This window comes from Spinacia oleracea, chromosome 3, assembly GCF_020520425.1.
Source record: "Spinacia oleracea cultivar Varoflay chromosome 3, BTI_SOV_V1, whole genome shotgun sequence".
In the NCBI taxonomy this organism is placed as follows: Eukaryota; Viridiplantae; Streptophyta; class Magnoliopsida; order Caryophyllales; family Amaranthaceae; genus Spinacia; species Spinacia oleracea.
The window spans coordinates 86,258,354-86,275,471 of NC_079489.1; the positions used below are offsets into that span (position 1 = coordinate 86,258,354).

Below are 17,118 nucleotides of genomic sequence, written 5' to 3' on the forward strand. Positions count from 1 at the left end.
CCTCACCCCATTGGTTACCTATGGGTTCACTCAGTTGACCCTCATCCCCAACACAACTCGAATGATTATTTTCAATAATTTCTTGAACTTTTCTAAATCTCTCAAGAGCAGCCTTACTAGCTTTAATAATCTCATTAGTAGCCTCTTTAGATCTGGTAAACTAAATATCAATCTCGGATTTTAATCTTCTTAATTCCTCTAAGAAGCTATCTCTGCTTTTTGATTCGAGTTTAACAGGATTGGACAAGGGTTCACAATAATACACGAGAGAAGCAACAGTGGAATCATGAGGCAAAATATCGATATCCATGCAAGGGTTAGATAAGTCATTAGAATATGCATGATTATTATAAACATTAGAATGCACCTCATTATAACAAGCATTCAAGGGAGATGGGGAAGAAACATGTAGATTATGCTCATAATTTGGATTAGCACATGGAACATGAATGACCATTTCACGCTCATACGAATCCCTTGAAAACCACCTATAGTAATCCCACATATCATCCAAAGAAAAGGCTCAAAAATTACCATTAAATCACCATTAAATCTACTTTCTATCGCATTCCTTGTAAACTCATTTAAACCACCATAAGCAAAACCACAAGAATCCCAAAGATTAAGATTGTGGTAACCAATAAAATCATTTAGTCTATCGAAATACACCCAAAATGGCTCATTTAAAAATTGAGGGAAAGAATAATAATCCATTTTTTTCAACGAAAAACTAAAGAAAATAAAATATGTACATGGTCTCAAAGAACTAGAAGTTCTCCGAGACTCAAGAAAATAATCTAGACCACAAAATTAATAGTAGAAATTAAATCGTTTCCCCGGCAACGACGCCAAAATTTAACAAGCTAAATCGCACTCCTATCAAAGATAAACCTAACGTCCACCAACTAAAAATATAGCAAGGGAAGCAGGAATCGTATCCACAGGGAAACAACGTTCTTTCCACTATTAAAGTAAAGGTCTAGACTATTGCGGAACAGATAAAAGTGTTGGTTTTTATGACTATAACTACGACAATAATTAAATAGGAGAATATCCATATTAAAAGAATCTAGGGTAATGGTTCACCACAAATGCAGTCCAGGATTGGACAACGGACAACCACAATCAATTAACAATCATAACTAGGAAATTATGCATCTCTCGAATCTTATGAATTCCTTAGGAAGAACAACTAGCAGGCTCTCGCAGTGTACTAGAAATAATTCATATCTAATAGCCACAGATCATGACCTCTCGGCGCATAATCTAAGATTCATCAAACTCAATCAAAATAGTCCGGTCGAACAAAATCGACGAACAATTAAAACAAGCTACAGAAATTATAATCAATGAATCAATAATCAAGTCCAAAATCTAATCTCAATCATGCATTCATGGATCCCCTAAACCCTAGAAAATAGACTACTCACACATATTTAAATTAAGAAAAATAAACATGATTAATGAAAGCATGATTAAAAACAAATAATAAAATAAAGAACGAATTAAAATTGAATAATAAAGACAAGGAATGAATTAATACCTAATTGAAGAAGGAGGAAATAATAAAAAGAATGAAATTTGAATTGAAATTAAAATAAGTGTTTAACAAAGAGAAAAATAAACTAAGTAAAATAAACTAATGCTGAAAATAAGATAATAAGATGTCTTACAATGAACTAAGGACTTCATATTTATAGTCTTGCCCAAAAACAAAACAAAAACTCGGAAATAAACTTAAGAATCCGCGCCCAAGGTTACCGTCGCCCGATCGGGCGGACAGCTCGTAACCCACCCGACGGGCAGCCAACCGCCCGATCACCTCTTGAAGTGCTTCAAAACTCTTCCAACTCAATGTTCGTGCTCTCTAAAGTACATCACCTCTTGAAGTAGTTCAAATGAGTAGGAAATGCATTCAAATATGCTAATTTCTACTATGATACTCCCGAAACTACAAACACACTACAAGGAGCACATTAGTACTAAAAAATGGCTCCAAAGAGCTCATTTGAGATCGAAAAGTAATAAGAGACAGGGGTAAAAATACTATAAAATATGAACATATCACGAAGTACCTGAAGTGCTTGAATTTTTATTCAATGGTTTTAGAACATGGAATGGACTCAACTAAAGATGAACCACCCAGTCTATACCCGAGCAAGTCGGGTGTATTAGTGTATGGAGTCACAGTTCACCACATATCACATTTGTGATTTGTCATATTATGCAGTTAGTGCACAAATGAAAATGAATACGGGACGAATAATTTCACCTATAACTTTTAAGTAATAAAAACACTAATCTTTTGCCTAGAAAAAAAACACGCGACCAAATATGAATCCGACATGAGTGTGGACTGCGAGTGCCTCACCTAACTACCACCTGTGTACTTGTTTAGTATGGAGTATATTAGAAGGAGGTTATTATTACTAACTATCGTATTAACATTGTAATTAGTGTCATTTAGTTCCTTATGTTACTAGCTAGTATTATTGTCATTTAGTTTTATGTTACTAGTATTATTGCCTTTAGTTTCCATAGGTTACTAGCTAGTCTCCTAATAGCTTGTATAAATATTTGATTGTGATTGTTGAGAAACCAAGGAAATACAAAAAGACTACAACTTCTCAAATACTCTCTATTGTTTTATCATGGTATCACATCAGGTTGATTAATCAACATATCAAATTATTATTTTTCCCACAATGACTGAAACCAAGGTGATTGATGCATCCTCCCCTTACTATCTCCACCCCGCATCAAACACAAGCATCGACATCTCGCCGGTAGTCTTGGGTGGGGAAAACTATGAAGAATGGGCTCGATCGATGTGCAATGCTTTTAAAGAAAACAACAAAATTGGGTTCTTTGATGGCACGATTGAACCACCAACGACGGAAGAACCCGATAAGATGGCTCTATGGGTGCATATGCTCGGTGCTTGGATACATAACACACTTGACGCATCCATTCATTCTTCTATTCCTCTTACTGATAATGTAAAGGATATGTGGGATGATATTCGACAAAGTTTCTCGGCTAGAAACGGACCTCGAATTAATGAATTAAAGAATCAGATTGCCACTTGTGAACAAGGAGGAGACTCGGTGGTCACCTACTATGGAAAACTACGTCTATTATATATGGCAAGAGCCTGCATCATATTTAACCCCTCCATGCTCTTGTATCTATTCTTGCAGCTCGAAGGTTGCTTTGGCTAAAGAAAGAGAAGATGCGCAGGTGCATCAATTTTTGATTGGGCTGGATTCGGCCATTTATGGTAACGTTCAAACAAATATGTTAATGCAGGATCCCCTTCCATCATTAAGTGTGCTTTTCTCAAAAGCACAAACACAAGAGAGAAACCACATGGTTACTCGTGCCTCGGATCGGAAACCAGAGGTTGTTGGATTTGCATCCCAAGGAGCGGCTCGGGGTCACTCTTCAGTGGATGCAAAGGGGTCTGACAAACCTCATGTCAATACCACTTGCTCACATTGTGGTAAACCTGGCCATGATCAGGAGAATTTCTTTGAATTGCTAGGATACCCAGATTGGTGGTACTCTGAAAATAGGGCAGCATCATGAGGAAGGGGACGCAACAGTCGTGGTGATCGGGGTAACACCAGTCGTGGGCGTGGTATTACAGTAGCTAATGTTGTTGGTCGTGGCTCAGGCAGTGCGACACATCAGTCTATTAGCGAGGGAGACCATATACCTTCAATAGAAAAGATTTATTTCGGCTTTTAATTCCAACAACGTCAATTCTTCGACCGCTAAGTTTGACGGAAGACCCTTGCCACTAGATGGCTCATCGACTCAGGTTGCTCGAATCACATGAGCGGCAATAGGAGTTTATTGAAACTCATGACTGATACTGCTCCTTCACCAGTGGTTTACCAAATGGTAAACAAGTAATGGCGACGAAGGAAGGAAGTGTGGCATTGAGCGACATATTTGAAGGAAATAATGCCCTTGGTCCAAATATGCATTCAATGTTAAGTCTAATAAATGCGGTTCAGTATTAATTAAACAAGTTAATAAATTCAGTGATATCAAGTGAGCTGAATGCCTAGCTAGAGGCCGCTTCAATTCAAGTGGAATTAATAATACAACTTACTCTTGACTGAACCCATAGGGTCACACAAATAGTACGTGAACGGATCAAGTATTTAAGTGAATATATTATTCATTAAGTACTCCATTTATGAACATTCGGAAACGACGGATCTCGGTTCCAGTGGGAGCTGAAATCGTCAAAAGGTAAAATAAAGAATACTCCGGAAATGATGATATTGCCGGTAACAGAATTATGGTTCATGACGAAAATATAAATATTATCCAAGTCGTAGATGTTGCCGGAAGCAGAAACATGGTTCGTATCGGAAAATATTATCGGAAATAGAAATATTGCCGGAATCGGAAATATTACCTGAAACAGAAATATTACCGGAATCGGAAATATTATCGGAATCGGAAAATATTGTCGGAATTGGAAATATTAACGGAAACGTAAATATTTGTTCGAATCGGAAATAAATTCCGGAATCGGAAAACGAATCGGAAGCGAGACGTGCGAATGCTGGACGAACGAGCTTGCGAGAAGCAAGGCCCAACACAAGTGCCAGGCTCAGCGCCAAGCAAGCCCGCGCGGAGAAATGCACGCTTGGGCCGAGCAAAACAACAGCGCCCAACGTATGGGCCGCGTGCTGCTGCTGGACGCCAAGGACGCTTGGGTCGGAGCAAGGCAGCAGCGCCCACCATGGGCCGCGTGCTGTTGCTAGGACTCCAAGCTTAACGCAGCAACGTGGGCTTAGGCCACACGCTGCAAGTCCTTGGCCGGCCGGTTGCTTGCAAGCTAAGCAAGCTTATGTGCCAAGCTACTTGCGCGGCAAGTAGTTTGGGCCACAAGTTATAGTTTTCCTAAATCTACTAAATTTAGATATTAAGGGTAAATCTGAAATATTTATTGTTTGATTTTCCCTAGAATTCTAATATTATTAATTAACTAGAGTCCTAATGGATTTAGTTAATCGATTCCTAGTAGGATTACAACTCCTTATTTCCACCCTATAATTATGTGATTCATGATCACAATGTATCATTCTATTCTAACACATTAAATTCAAGAGAGAATCTAATACTTGCCTATCACCATTGTGAATTTCCCGAGTGCACATAAAACCTTAGAGAATATTCTAGTTGGTTGAATCTAAGGCGGATCCGAACGTGCTGTGGACTATCTACGGAGGGGCAACATTTGGAGTCCTGTACTTGTTCTTGTTCGGTTCGGGAGCAGCTAGGGAAGGCACGCATCACATTGTATGTATACTAAATTATGCTAATTGACTATGTGGCAATTAATTTGGATTCCTGGCTTTATGGTTTTTCCGCATGAATTATATTGTTTATATTATTCATAACCTAACAACATTAATCTTGAATGATGTGTTATATGTCCCCGAATTAAATTACAATTTGATTTCTGTCTCACAATTACTTGCAAGTTCATCTTATAATGTCACATTTACTGATAAGCTTTGTATAATACAGGATCGCAATTCGAGGACCCTGATTGGAGCGGGTGAACAAAGTGACGGGGTCTACTGGTTCAAGCCAATGCAACATATTCAAGCTCACCATACGACATTGTTGGGACAACACGAGTTATGGCATCAACGTCTTGGACACCCCTCTCGGAAAGTTGTGTCCCTCTTACCCTTTTTTGCAAGTAGTGAGAATAAAGCTCAAAGTTTGAGTAATTATTTTTGTGCTTGTGAAGTATGTTTACGTGCTCACCAACCTAGAAGTGGTTTCCCTTTAAGTGATAATAAAGCCGACGATATATTTTCCTTGATTCATTATGATATTTGGGGCGATTATAAGGTTTCTTCGAGTTGTGGTGCATATTACTTCCTCACAATTGTTGATGATTTTTCTCAGGCTGTATGGGTTTATTCAATGTCTGCAAAGAGTGAAGTAGGACAAATAATTAAGTATTTTTGTTCCATGGTGTATACTCAATTTAATAAAAGGGTACAAATCTTGAGGAGTGACAATGGTAGGGAGTTTACTTGTTTAAGTAAATTTTATGCTGAAAGCGTGAAATTGCATCAAACTTCATGTGTTGATACACCTCAACAAAATGGTAGGGTAGAACGTAAACATCAACATATCCTAAATGTGGCACAAGCTTTACGTTTTCAAGTCAATCTTCCTATCAGTTTTTGGGGTGAATGCGCTATAACGGCGGCATACGTTATTAATCGAACTCCTACACCTATGTTACAAAACAAATCTCCCTATGAAATTTTATTTGGAAAATCACCAAATTACTCTCTTATGCGTGTCTTTGGGTGTTTATGTTATGCAAATAATCGATCTAGGGTGAAGGACAAATTTGGTCCAAGATCACGGAAATGTGTTTTTGTGGGGTATCCGTTTGGTAAAAAAGGTTGGAGGTTATACGACATAGAGAATAATGTGTACTTTGTCTCTAGGGATGTATTATTTGTAGAAGATAAATTCCCTTTTGCTGACCATGTCAATGTTGGTAGTGAGGATGTGCCGTTGTGTATTGTCGATAATTCCCACACTTTATTTGAGGGTGCTAGTAATCCTAGTGTACAAGACAAGGAAAATGAGCTACAAACTCATCCTAACATTCCCATAAACGACCCACCTATCTCACCTACTCCAATAGCCAAAGATACAAACCCTCATTCACAATTACATGAGCAACAACCTCCACAACCTAGGTGTGTCGTAGATGATTCAGCCACATCACCTACAAATGTGACTTCTTCTTCCCCAGAGATACTTGGTAGAGGCCATCGTATTAAGAAGTCATCGTCTCTACTCAAAAGCTTCGTCACCAATACTATTTATGTCAAAGACCCTGTCACTACTACTTGTTCACCCCCTTCAAAGCGGTCCTCAGGTACCCTAATTCATATTGCTTATTATGTAAATTGTGATGCATTTTCTGTGAGACACAAACAATTTTTTGCAGCTATCACAGAAGTTGACGAGCACATCTCTTTTAAGGAGGCAAATAAAAGTCCAGAGTGTCGGTTAGCTATGAAAGAAGAAATTGATGCTCTAGAACGAAATTGCACATGTACTTTGGAGGACCTACCTCCAGGAAAAACGACATTAGGGTGCAAATGGGTTTATCGAATTAAATTCAAGGACGATGCCTCTGTTGAACGTCTAAAGGGGAGTCTAGTTGCGTTTGGTAATCGTCAAATTTAAGGTATTGATTTCAATGAGACGTTTTCTCTAGTGGCTAAGATGGTGACAGTAAGAATGTTTTTAGCAGTTGCGGTTGCTCGAAATTGGGAACTCCATCAAATGGACGTTCACAATGCTTTTCTTCATGGCGATCTTGAAGAAGAAGTATACATGAAACTTCCCCCAAGGTTCAATTGCCCTTATCCAGGTAAGGTATGTCGCCTCAGAAAGTCATTATATGATCTTCGTCAAGCACCCCGACAATGGTTTGCTAAACTCTCTACGGTTTTGAAGCATTTTGGGTTCAAGCAATCATATGCAGATTATTCATTATTTTGTTATACGAAGGGTAAAGTCTCATTGCATGTTCTTGTATATGTTGATGATTTAATTATAGCAGGATCGTCTCATGATCAAATATTAAAGTTTAAGGATTATCTTAGTACATGCTTTCATATGAAAGATCTTGGGGCTCTGAAGTATTTTCTTTGTCTTGAAGTTGCTCGAGGAAATGAGGGTTTATTCCTTAATCAACGAAAATATACGCTGGATATTATTAGTGAAGCAGGTTTGTTGGGATATAAGCCCGCTGCCACTCCTATGGAACAAAAGCATCAACTATCTCGATGTGAGGGGGAGTTATTTTCTGAGCCAGAGAAGTATATACGACTCGTTGGTCGTTTGATTTACTTGACGATAACACGTCCGAAATTGTGTTGTTCCGTATATATTTTGGCCTAATTTATGGGAGCACCGAAGATTGATCATTGGGAAGCCGCCTTACGAGTCCTCAAGTGTCTAAAGGGTTGTCCGGGTCAATGCATTCTTTTGCGAAAAGATTGTAATTTTCATATATATGGGTTTTGTGACAGTGATTGGGCGAGTTCTCCCATGACTCGACGGTCTTTGACGGGTTACTTCGTATTGCTTGGCTCTTCCCCAATTTCTTGGAAGACTAAGAAACAACCAACCGTGTCTCGCTCTTCTGCTGAAGCAGAGTATCGCTCGATGGCTACTACTATGTGTGAACTAAAATGGTTAAAGTCGATCCTTTTCTGCTTAGGTGTTCGACATGATCGTCCGATAAGGTTGTATTGTGACAGTCAGGCTGCATTACATATCGCGACGAATCCTAACTTTCATGAACGGACGAAGCATATTGAGTTGGATTGTCACTTTGTACGAGATGTGATATTATCTGGGAATATTGCACGTGACATCACACATTCGTACGGGAAATCAATTAAGGGACATTTTTACCAAGGCTTTTGGTAAACCACATTTTATGACACTACTTCACAAGTTGGGCATTCGAGATATTCACGCTCCAACTTGAGGGGAGTATTAGAAGGAGGTTACTATTACTAACTATTGTATTAACATTGTAATTAGTATCATTTAGTTCCTTATGTTACTAGCTAGTATTATTGCCATTTAGTTTTATGTTACTAGTATTATTGCCATTAGTTTCCATAGGTTACTAGTCTCCTAATAACTTGTAATAGCTTGTATAATTATCTGTCCTGTCAAAAAAAAAAAAAAAAAACTTGTATAATTATCTGAGTGTGATTGTTGAGAAACCAAGGAAATACAAAGAGACTACAACTTTTCAAATACTCTCAATTGATTTATCTTTTTTTAACGCAAGAAGGGAAATATATTACACAAAAGTTAAACGGTTACAAAGTTGTTAGACAGTGAAATATAGATACCACTACCAGTTACATATAACCTGGGAGTAGAACGGAACTTAGCCCACCAAAAACCAACAAAGTTCCTTAGCATCACTACTAGAGTTATAATACATCCAAAAGTTAAAACCAACTATAAACACGATCTCTTGAAGATCAGATAAAACATATGAGGCTCTCGAAGATCCAAGTAACAGGTCAGTTCCCATCACTATCCATCGACCTAGCACGAATGACCTTTGCAGAAATCTTGTCATTTTCATAGTGGGGTTGGACTGCAGTAGGAGGATCAAAATGAGACTTGTGCCCAACTGCCATTTCCATAGCAGGCAGCAAGCCCATGAGCAACCAAATTTTTGTGGCGAGGAATATGCCTCATCTGAAGGTCCCAGGAACCAACCAACAGGTTTCTAACATCTTCAATAACTGCTACTAGCTCGTGGTGAGGATATGGGTTGACAGTCGAGGTATCCAGCATAAAGATCAAAGAATCAGCATCAGTTTCCACTTCAATCTTGTCCACATCAAACGCTTTAGCTACCGCAAGTCCCTCCCTCAAAGCCAAGAGCTCAGCTGCTAAAGGTGTTTTGGCATTGTACTTGCTTGAGTAGCCCAAGAACCACTCTCCTGAATCTTTTCGTAAAACACCCCCACCACCAGCCTTATCAATTCCTTTCCAAGCACCATCTGTATTCAGCTTCATGAATCCTCTTGCTGGAGGAACCCAAGTTGGATGGGAAGGAATGGGATGACCAACCTTTTCTTTGCCCTTGCCCTGAAAAACTGACACAGTCATTTTCCAATCCACATAAAACGTAGAGTAAAGAGAGAAGGCACTTCCCATTTTTTGTTCGAAAACAGTTGTATTTCTATATTTCCAAAGGTGCCAAATTGCAACAATGAAAATGATTTTCCAGGAGTCATTGAGCTGAAAATTATAATCAATCCATTCATTCCAAGTAGAATTCTGGAAAAGACTATAGTTAAAAGCGTTAGGAACTAAAATTCTTTGTAAAATATAATTCCAAAGGATAGAAGAAGAGGGGCAATCCCTGAAGATATGCAAATGGGACTCTTCTTGCAAATTGCACCTGACACAGACTGGAGATATTTGGGCTATGAACCTGTTCAGACTTTTAGCACATGGTAAAATCTCATGCATGCAGTTCCATAAAAGCATCTTGTATTTGAAAGGGACTTTTAGTTTCCAAAGACTCTTCCAGTGAAACGAAAAGTGCCCTACAGAAAAAGAGCTCGTGGAATTAGCAGAAAGGGACGAAAGAAGCAGGTTATAGGCTGATTTAATGGTAAAGGATCCTTCTTTAGATGGGATCCAACGAATAAAATCCTCCACGTTAGAGGATTGAGGAAGAGGGGTAGCTAAGATCTGCTTCTTTAAATCATTAGAAATTAAGTGATCAATATCATTCAAGTTCCATTTTATCAAATACCCTAACCTTCCTAGTTCAGTTTGGGGGGAATATGATACTCAAAAGTCAAAACCAACAATTGAAACTCCTCCTCCATTCTCCATAAACCAAATTTGCTGCCCCAGTATTGCACAGGTTCAGTGTTCTACTAATTGAGTAATTATGGCGTTCTCTCGCATTTTGCCTCGTCGATTAATCACATTCTCAAAGCTCATTTCTTCATCTTCATCACCTCAATTCCCAAATTTCATCACTCCACTTAAAAACCCAGATTTTTCAGCTGCCATTCATCTAGGAATTCCGAAACCAGAATTGTTTTACAGGTCAATTCATGGGTCTTCTATGAATACCCAAGTTGCGTCGAAAGCAAAAGCGAAAACAGAGGAAGAAAACCATTCGCCAGAATTAGCTCATCAAATTAGCAAAGATTCTGAGAAAATCTGCAAAATGCTGTTAAATTTACCTAAAGATTCAAGCATTGAATCAACCCTAGAAAGTTGCGGAGTAGAAGAAATCACACCCATGTTAGCTTTAGAGGTTTTGAAGAAGCTAAGTAACGCAGGTGTTCTTGCTCTTGGTTTTTTCAGGTGGGCAGAAAAGCAAAAGGGGTTTAAATACACAAATGAGGGTTACAATGCGTTGATTGATTCTTTAGGTAAGATTAGACAGTTTAAGATGATTTGGGTGTTGGTCGATTCAATGAAAAATAAAGGGGTTTTGACAAAATACACATTTAATTTGATTATTAGGAGATATGCTAGGGCTAAGAAGGTTGACGAAGCAGTCGCCGCATTTGAGAGGATGGAACAGTTCGGAATGACGGTTGATTCCTCGGATTTTAATCAATTCCTTAATACGTTGTGCAAATCTCGACAAGTTAACACTGCACACCAGGTGTTTGATAAAATGAAAAAGACAAGGTTTGTGCCGGATAAGAAATCCTACACCATACTGTTGGAAGGATGGGGTGAACAGCAGAATTTACTGAAACTTGATGAAGTTTATAGGGAAATGATAGAGGAAGGGTTTGAGCCGGATGTTGTGGCGTATGGAATTATCATGAATGCATACTGTAAAGCAAGGAAAGTTAGTGAAGCAGTGGAGAAATTAAGGGAAATGGAAGCAAAGGGCATTGAGCCTAGTCAACATATCTTTTGTATTTTGATCAATGGTTTAGGATCGAATAAGAGACTCGATGAAGCTTTGAAGTATTTCGAGATGTCTAAGGTTGGTGGTGCTGTTAGTGAAGCACCCACTTATAACGCAGTGGTTGGTTCATATTGTTGGTCATTGAGGTTTGATGATGCATTCCGGATGGTTGATGAAATGAGGAGATGTGGGGTTGGTCCAAATTCAAGAACTTATGGCATAATTATTCATCATATGATAAAGGCTGGAAAAGACAAAGAAGCTTATTCAGTGTTTATGAGAATGAACAATGATAAAGATTGTGATCCTACAGCAAGCACATATGAAATTGTATTAAGAATGTTCTGCAACAAAGGTGAAGTAGATAAGGCAATGAAGGTTTGGAAAGAGATGAAGGCCAAGGGGGTTCTTCCGGGTATGCATATGTTTGCTACAATGATAAACAGTTACAGGCATGCTAAGAAATTGGAAGGCGCGTGCAAGTTTTTTGAAGAAATGATGGATCTTGGCATTAGGCCTCCTGCTTTGGTTTTCGACCAACTCAAACAGGCTTTACTTGACGAGGGTAAGAAAGATGCTGCTCTAAGTTTGACTCAGAAGCTTAATGCAATAAGGTTCACCCCAATTGTTGGCTGACAACCTTAATGAATACTCGTTACAACTCAATGAATTCCTTCAGAATTGAGAAGAAATTCTTACATCTGTATTAGTTCGTTATACTCGTTACAACTCCCTCTGGTTCATGTTTTTCTGTTTTTTTCAGGTATTAAACCATTTTCTTTGGTTGGCTTAGTGAATTGTTCTTGGTTATTTTTCTTAATTTATGATGGAAACTTGCTAACTACTAATTTTTTTTTGAAGAGAGTCTTTTTCAGTTCTGCTTCTTTGCTTTGGTTGTTGTCTTCCTTGAGCATTGTATTAAACGGTCACAGTTTGTTTATGTATCCACTGTTTATAAAGACGGATTGCTACCAGGGAATTGTATGAAGCTTAAATTCATCACTATCAGAAGTTCAGAACATTCAGTATATTTAAGAAACTGTGGTGGAAAATCATAGCAGGTGGCTCGTATGGTAATGGAAATGTATTCCAGCAACCACAATCCCAGAAGCGTAGAGGAAGGGGAATCAGCTATTACCTCAACAAGTTGCCGGGAAAACAGTACTCACTTGGAATTAGATGAAGGCCAGGGTAAGTGGGTTATTCCAGGAATGAATTGATTAATGCAAATAAATTGAAGACGCATTTGCAGAAATGATGGATTTTAACATTAAGTCTCCTGATGAGGGAAAGAAAGACGAAGCTCTACTTTTGGCAGGGAAGCTTCGTGTACTAAGATTAATGCAAATTATGAGCATACTAGTGATTTTACTGAATGAATTCCTCCAGAATTTAGCAAAAACACTTCATCTGCCATGCAGCTCGCAATACTAATTTCATACTAATTTTTAAAACTTGTGGCTACTAAAAGGCTCATTCCCAAATTAGTAGCTTCAACTAAACATAATAAACTAGAAATCACAAAATTAACATGATCTATGATATATAAAGAACACTTAGATTCTTAAAAGGAAAGGTGCTTAGTTTTCCTCGGATCCTTTTCCACGAACGCCCTTGAACCATTCTCCAACCTTAAACATGCCATAGCCGCTGCCATTGGCTTCGCGGTAAGAGGCCAATTTTGCAAATCCAGCAACAACCAACCCTCCAGCAGCAACTTTGCAGTAACTAAACAACCGGCTTTTCAGCAATATATCAAACGGGTTTGGGTTGATTGTTGGATTCTCAAGCATATACTTCAGTGGGTTCACCATTTTCCTGCCAAATAAACAGAGAAATGAAGTTAAGGTTGGTGGGGTGGGATGGGTGCATGAGCATGTAGGAATAAGGAGTAACATCAATTCTTTGACTTCTATACTCAAAATTTCCATGCTACCTAACCAATTGCTTGTTGGTTCAGTGGTGATTGGGGCTGAACTTGGTAGGGAGAACCCGTATTCGATCCTTCGCAACAACAATTGGGAGGGGATTGAAACTAACCACCCAAAACTCGCCCCGAATCTGGATTAATCATAAGGGTGAACCGGGTGCTAACACCAAAAAAAAAAAAAATAAAAAATAAAAAATTCATGCTACCTCTCCATCCGGAATTAATTGTTACTACCGGTTCAAATTAAACGTTACAGTTAATTAAATTAACAGTGAGAACATGGTAGTTAAGAAGAAGAAAATACAACAATAATAATAATAATACCTAAACCCTGAATTGCAGCTGATTTGATGATTAGTAATTAATTAAGAGGAACGAAGGCGATGGAAGTGAAGGGTAAGCAATCGTGTTGTGTTTTATAAGGGAGATTAAAACGTTTAAAAGTAACATTTCTTGTGCAAGAAATAACATCTCTCTTGAATGAAAAGATATTACAAGAATACAAGCTACCCTCTTTCGCAAGCCAACTTTAAACTATCCTACCTTAACAACATACGTAGTATACTATATGTGAGGGCAGTGGCGGTGCTAGGAATTTTCCGTTAAGGGTTCGATTTTTTTTTTTTTAAAGAAAAATACTTAATTGATATCAATAATAATCATAAAAACATATTTCAAATATCATTGTCCTAATTGCTTACAGTCATAATATCGGTTGCCAATGTGATGTTAGTGCAAATATACAGTTATAATTTATTAGGAGAGAAACCTAAGGGTCTGTTTGGTAACACTAGCTGAAATTGAGCTGAAACTGATAAGGCAGCTGAAACTGATAAGGTAGTACCTGAAACTGATAAGGTGCTGAAACTGATAAGGTAGCTGATTATGTTGTCTGTTTGGTAGAACTAGTTTTGTAAGTACCTGAAAATTTTAATTGTTTAATTGACATTCTATATATTTTAATATCTATAATTATTTTAATTGATGTATTACTCCATAAAAGTTAGTAGTATCTATAATACGTCATGTTATGAATCTAAAAATAATTTTAATATAAAAACCAATATCTTGATAACTTTTAAGAGAATAAAAATTACTCTGTGTCCCATATTCAACTAGCAATGTTGTCACGGATCACTTGCATTTCTTTGGATGCTACTCTTGAATTTTCGGTGTTTCTAGAATCATTAACATCGGGAAGTTCCTCACATGGCATATAATCTGGATTTTGACCGAGCATGCTAAACATTAGGTCATTTGGTGAATTTCTCCGAATGTAGTTGTGTAAGGCAAAAGTAGCCATTATGACATCAATTTGTGTCTTCGTACTAAATTGCGGCATTTGTCTTAATATCTTCCATCTTTTCTTCAAAACTCGGAACGATCTCTCAATACAACTTCGAAGGGATGAATGAGCACGGTTAAATGCTTCTCTGGAATTTGTTGGTGGCACATTTTTATATTGATCCTTATGATACCTGGTCTTTGGGTATGGCACCAAGTACCCTTTCCTATCAGGATATCCTTTATCGACCAAGTAATACTTTCCTGTTGTAGAGTAAACACTTCGTGATTAAAACTAAAGCATTATTTCAACTCTTCAAGTTAATTTGCGTCGCATGTTATATTTAATTTAATACAGTGATCAATATATGAATCAATATACTACTGTATAATTAAGAACAAGGTTAGTCACCTAAAATTGAAATTTCTGTTTATGTTTTATCTTATTTTGTGGGCGCTTCCGTATTATATCCCCAACTAATATATGCATGGTTAATACAATCCCTCTAATATCCCCAACTCATCATCAACAACTTCCTTTTAATTTAGAATAAACCAAATAAATGAGTCAGATCGTCACAAAGTTTATTATGGCAGTGTTCATAGTAATGGAATCCACAACACTTATTCCACCGCAAATACGGTAAATTGTTTCTAAGTGAATAGTCATCAATATATTATAATTTACAATCAAATTCACCGTACAATCTGAATTTATCGTACAATCTGCAAAAAATCCTAATGAAGCGTACATTGATATATCATAATTTACAATCAAATTCAAAGAAAATCAATAAGAAAAATATAGAGAAGTAGAATGAAGCGTCACATACCGAATACGATTGTCGAGTTCCAAAGTGTCGAGTCTGCCGAGTCTGCGGAGTGCTCTATTGACAGGGATGAATTGTGAAATATAACGTTTTATTAGGCTTTTTCCATTATTTAGGACTCTATTATCAATTATTTTTTTTAAAGAAAAATAATAATTTCAGGAGCTGAAACTCAAACGTTAATCAGATTAACGTTTCAATATCAGTCACTTTCTCCAACTTATATTTTATTTCAGCTACCTGCCAAACTCTCCTAATTGTTTAAGGTGACTTATCATACTAGCACCTAATGATTTAAGGTGACTGAAAGTGTTTACCAAACAGACCCTAAGCGTTTTTTAGATAACACTTGCTTTTATTTATTTTTGACTACAAATAAGAGTATGGATGCAATCTCAAAGCCTTAACTCGTCAGTCCGTCACCACAATCTATTAATTAATAGGTAAACTAGAGAGAAGAAAAAATTTAAAATACTAATAAGTAAATTGAAGAAAAGATAAACTTGAAAATAGACAACGGAAAGTAAACTAAAGTAAAAATGAACTTAAAATACAAAAGGAAAGGAGTTATGGCAGGGATAGAAAAAATGAACTTAAAAATACAGAAAGGCTTGAGTTAAACAGGGAATCGATCCCGCGCCCATTAGGAGATATAACGCAGTTAGAACCACTGCCTCCTACCACCCATTTGAGTTAATTATGCTGCAATGATTACTAATAGTTTCTTTCTTTTATAAACGAATAACATTTTTCAAAATCCAGTAGGGGTTCAGTTGAACCCACTGAACCCCTACTGGTGCCGCCACTGTGTGAGGGGGTCGAAAAAGCGCGAGGCTAATGCGTGACCTTGTCCCTCGTTGGTGTGACGTTTCTTTTTGTCAAATCAAGTGTAATTGGATTTCCTGTGAGTTTACACCTAATTGACTAGTAATATAGGAGTCACCATTCAGTTTTTAACGACAATGAGAAAAACTGACAAAACCCGGTTATCGTGACATAAAGGGAGTGCAATTATGTTTGACCACGACGGCCGTAGGTTCCCTTGTGATCCCTGGTGTGGGGATTTCTCAACATACACCCGCAAGGTAGAGATTGAGGGTTCGGGGGACTGTAACTACCGAGAGGAGTACTCGCTCGTCGATAACTCCAGAGGCAGGATATCCTTACTAGCTCAGCATAAATAATTGAAGGGACATGCGTTAACTATTGAACTAATCTGAGTTGATTTTAATAATATGCAACATATAATACTAGATCGAGCACGATTATCTGATTTAGATTGTATTAAGGGACCTAGCATGATAATCCAATTTCCCAAAAATATTATCTTTATTAGGCGTGATAGAACAATCAGATTTAATTAGTTTAACAGTTTATAAAATGGCGAGGAAAGCAATTAAATCATGGAAAAGAGACACATTACGACGCACCCTTGAGAGGTGCGTCACGGTTCTCAGAAAACTAACCACTTTGACTTTGCTATTTCTCCTTTTATTTAACGAATCTCAAGTTACGGGACAGGATACGTTCTGTTCGATTTTTGGATCGATTGCGACAGAACGCGTGATCAA

General features: G+C 37.6%; 2 protein-coding genes and 1 long non-coding RNA gene across 3 annotated transcripts; 1 reads left to right on the forward strand and 2 right to left on the reverse strand.

The window, feature by feature from the left end:
• Positions 1 to 9,213: 9,213 nt before the first annotated feature.
• Positions 9,214 to 9,768, reverse strand: LOC110797562 (uncharacterized). Its single transcript, XM_022002682.2, has one exon. It carries the CDS (start codon positions 9,766 to 9,768, stop codon positions 9,214 to 9,216), a length of 555 nt encoding a protein of 184 aa, XP_021858374.2.
• A 530-nt stretch (positions 9,769 to 10,298) lies between these two features.
• LOC110797567 (pentatricopeptide repeat-containing protein At1g71060, mitochondrial) lies at positions 10,299 to 12,363 on the forward strand. The gene has a single exon (XM_022002687.2). The coding sequence runs from the start codon at positions 10,517 to 10,519 to the stop codon at positions 12,137 to 12,139; it is 1,623 nt and encodes a 540-aa protein (XP_021858379.2). The 5' UTR covers positions 10,299 to 10,516; the 3' UTR covers positions 12,140 to 12,363.
• Positions 12,364 to 12,748: 385 nt separating this feature from the next.
• LOC130470423 (uncharacterized) lies at positions 12,749 to 13,914 on the reverse strand. The gene is made up of 2 exons (XR_008930713.1): positions 13,758 to 13,914; positions 12,749 to 13,321 (listed from the first exon to the last, which is right to left on the reverse strand). It is a non-coding gene; the product is annotated as an uncharacterized lncRNA (long non-coding RNA).
• Between the last annotated feature and the right edge of the window lie 3,204 nt (positions 13,915 to 17,118).

Coding starts and splice junctions, on each gene's coding strand:
- LOC110797562 (XM_022002682.2), bottom strand. CDS start 9,768: ATGGGAAGTGCCTTCTCTCTTTACTCTACGTTTTATGTGGATTGGAAA.
- LOC110797567 (XM_022002687.2), top strand. CDS start 10,517: ATGGCGTTCTCTCGCATTTTGCCTCGTCGATTAATCACATTCTCAAAG.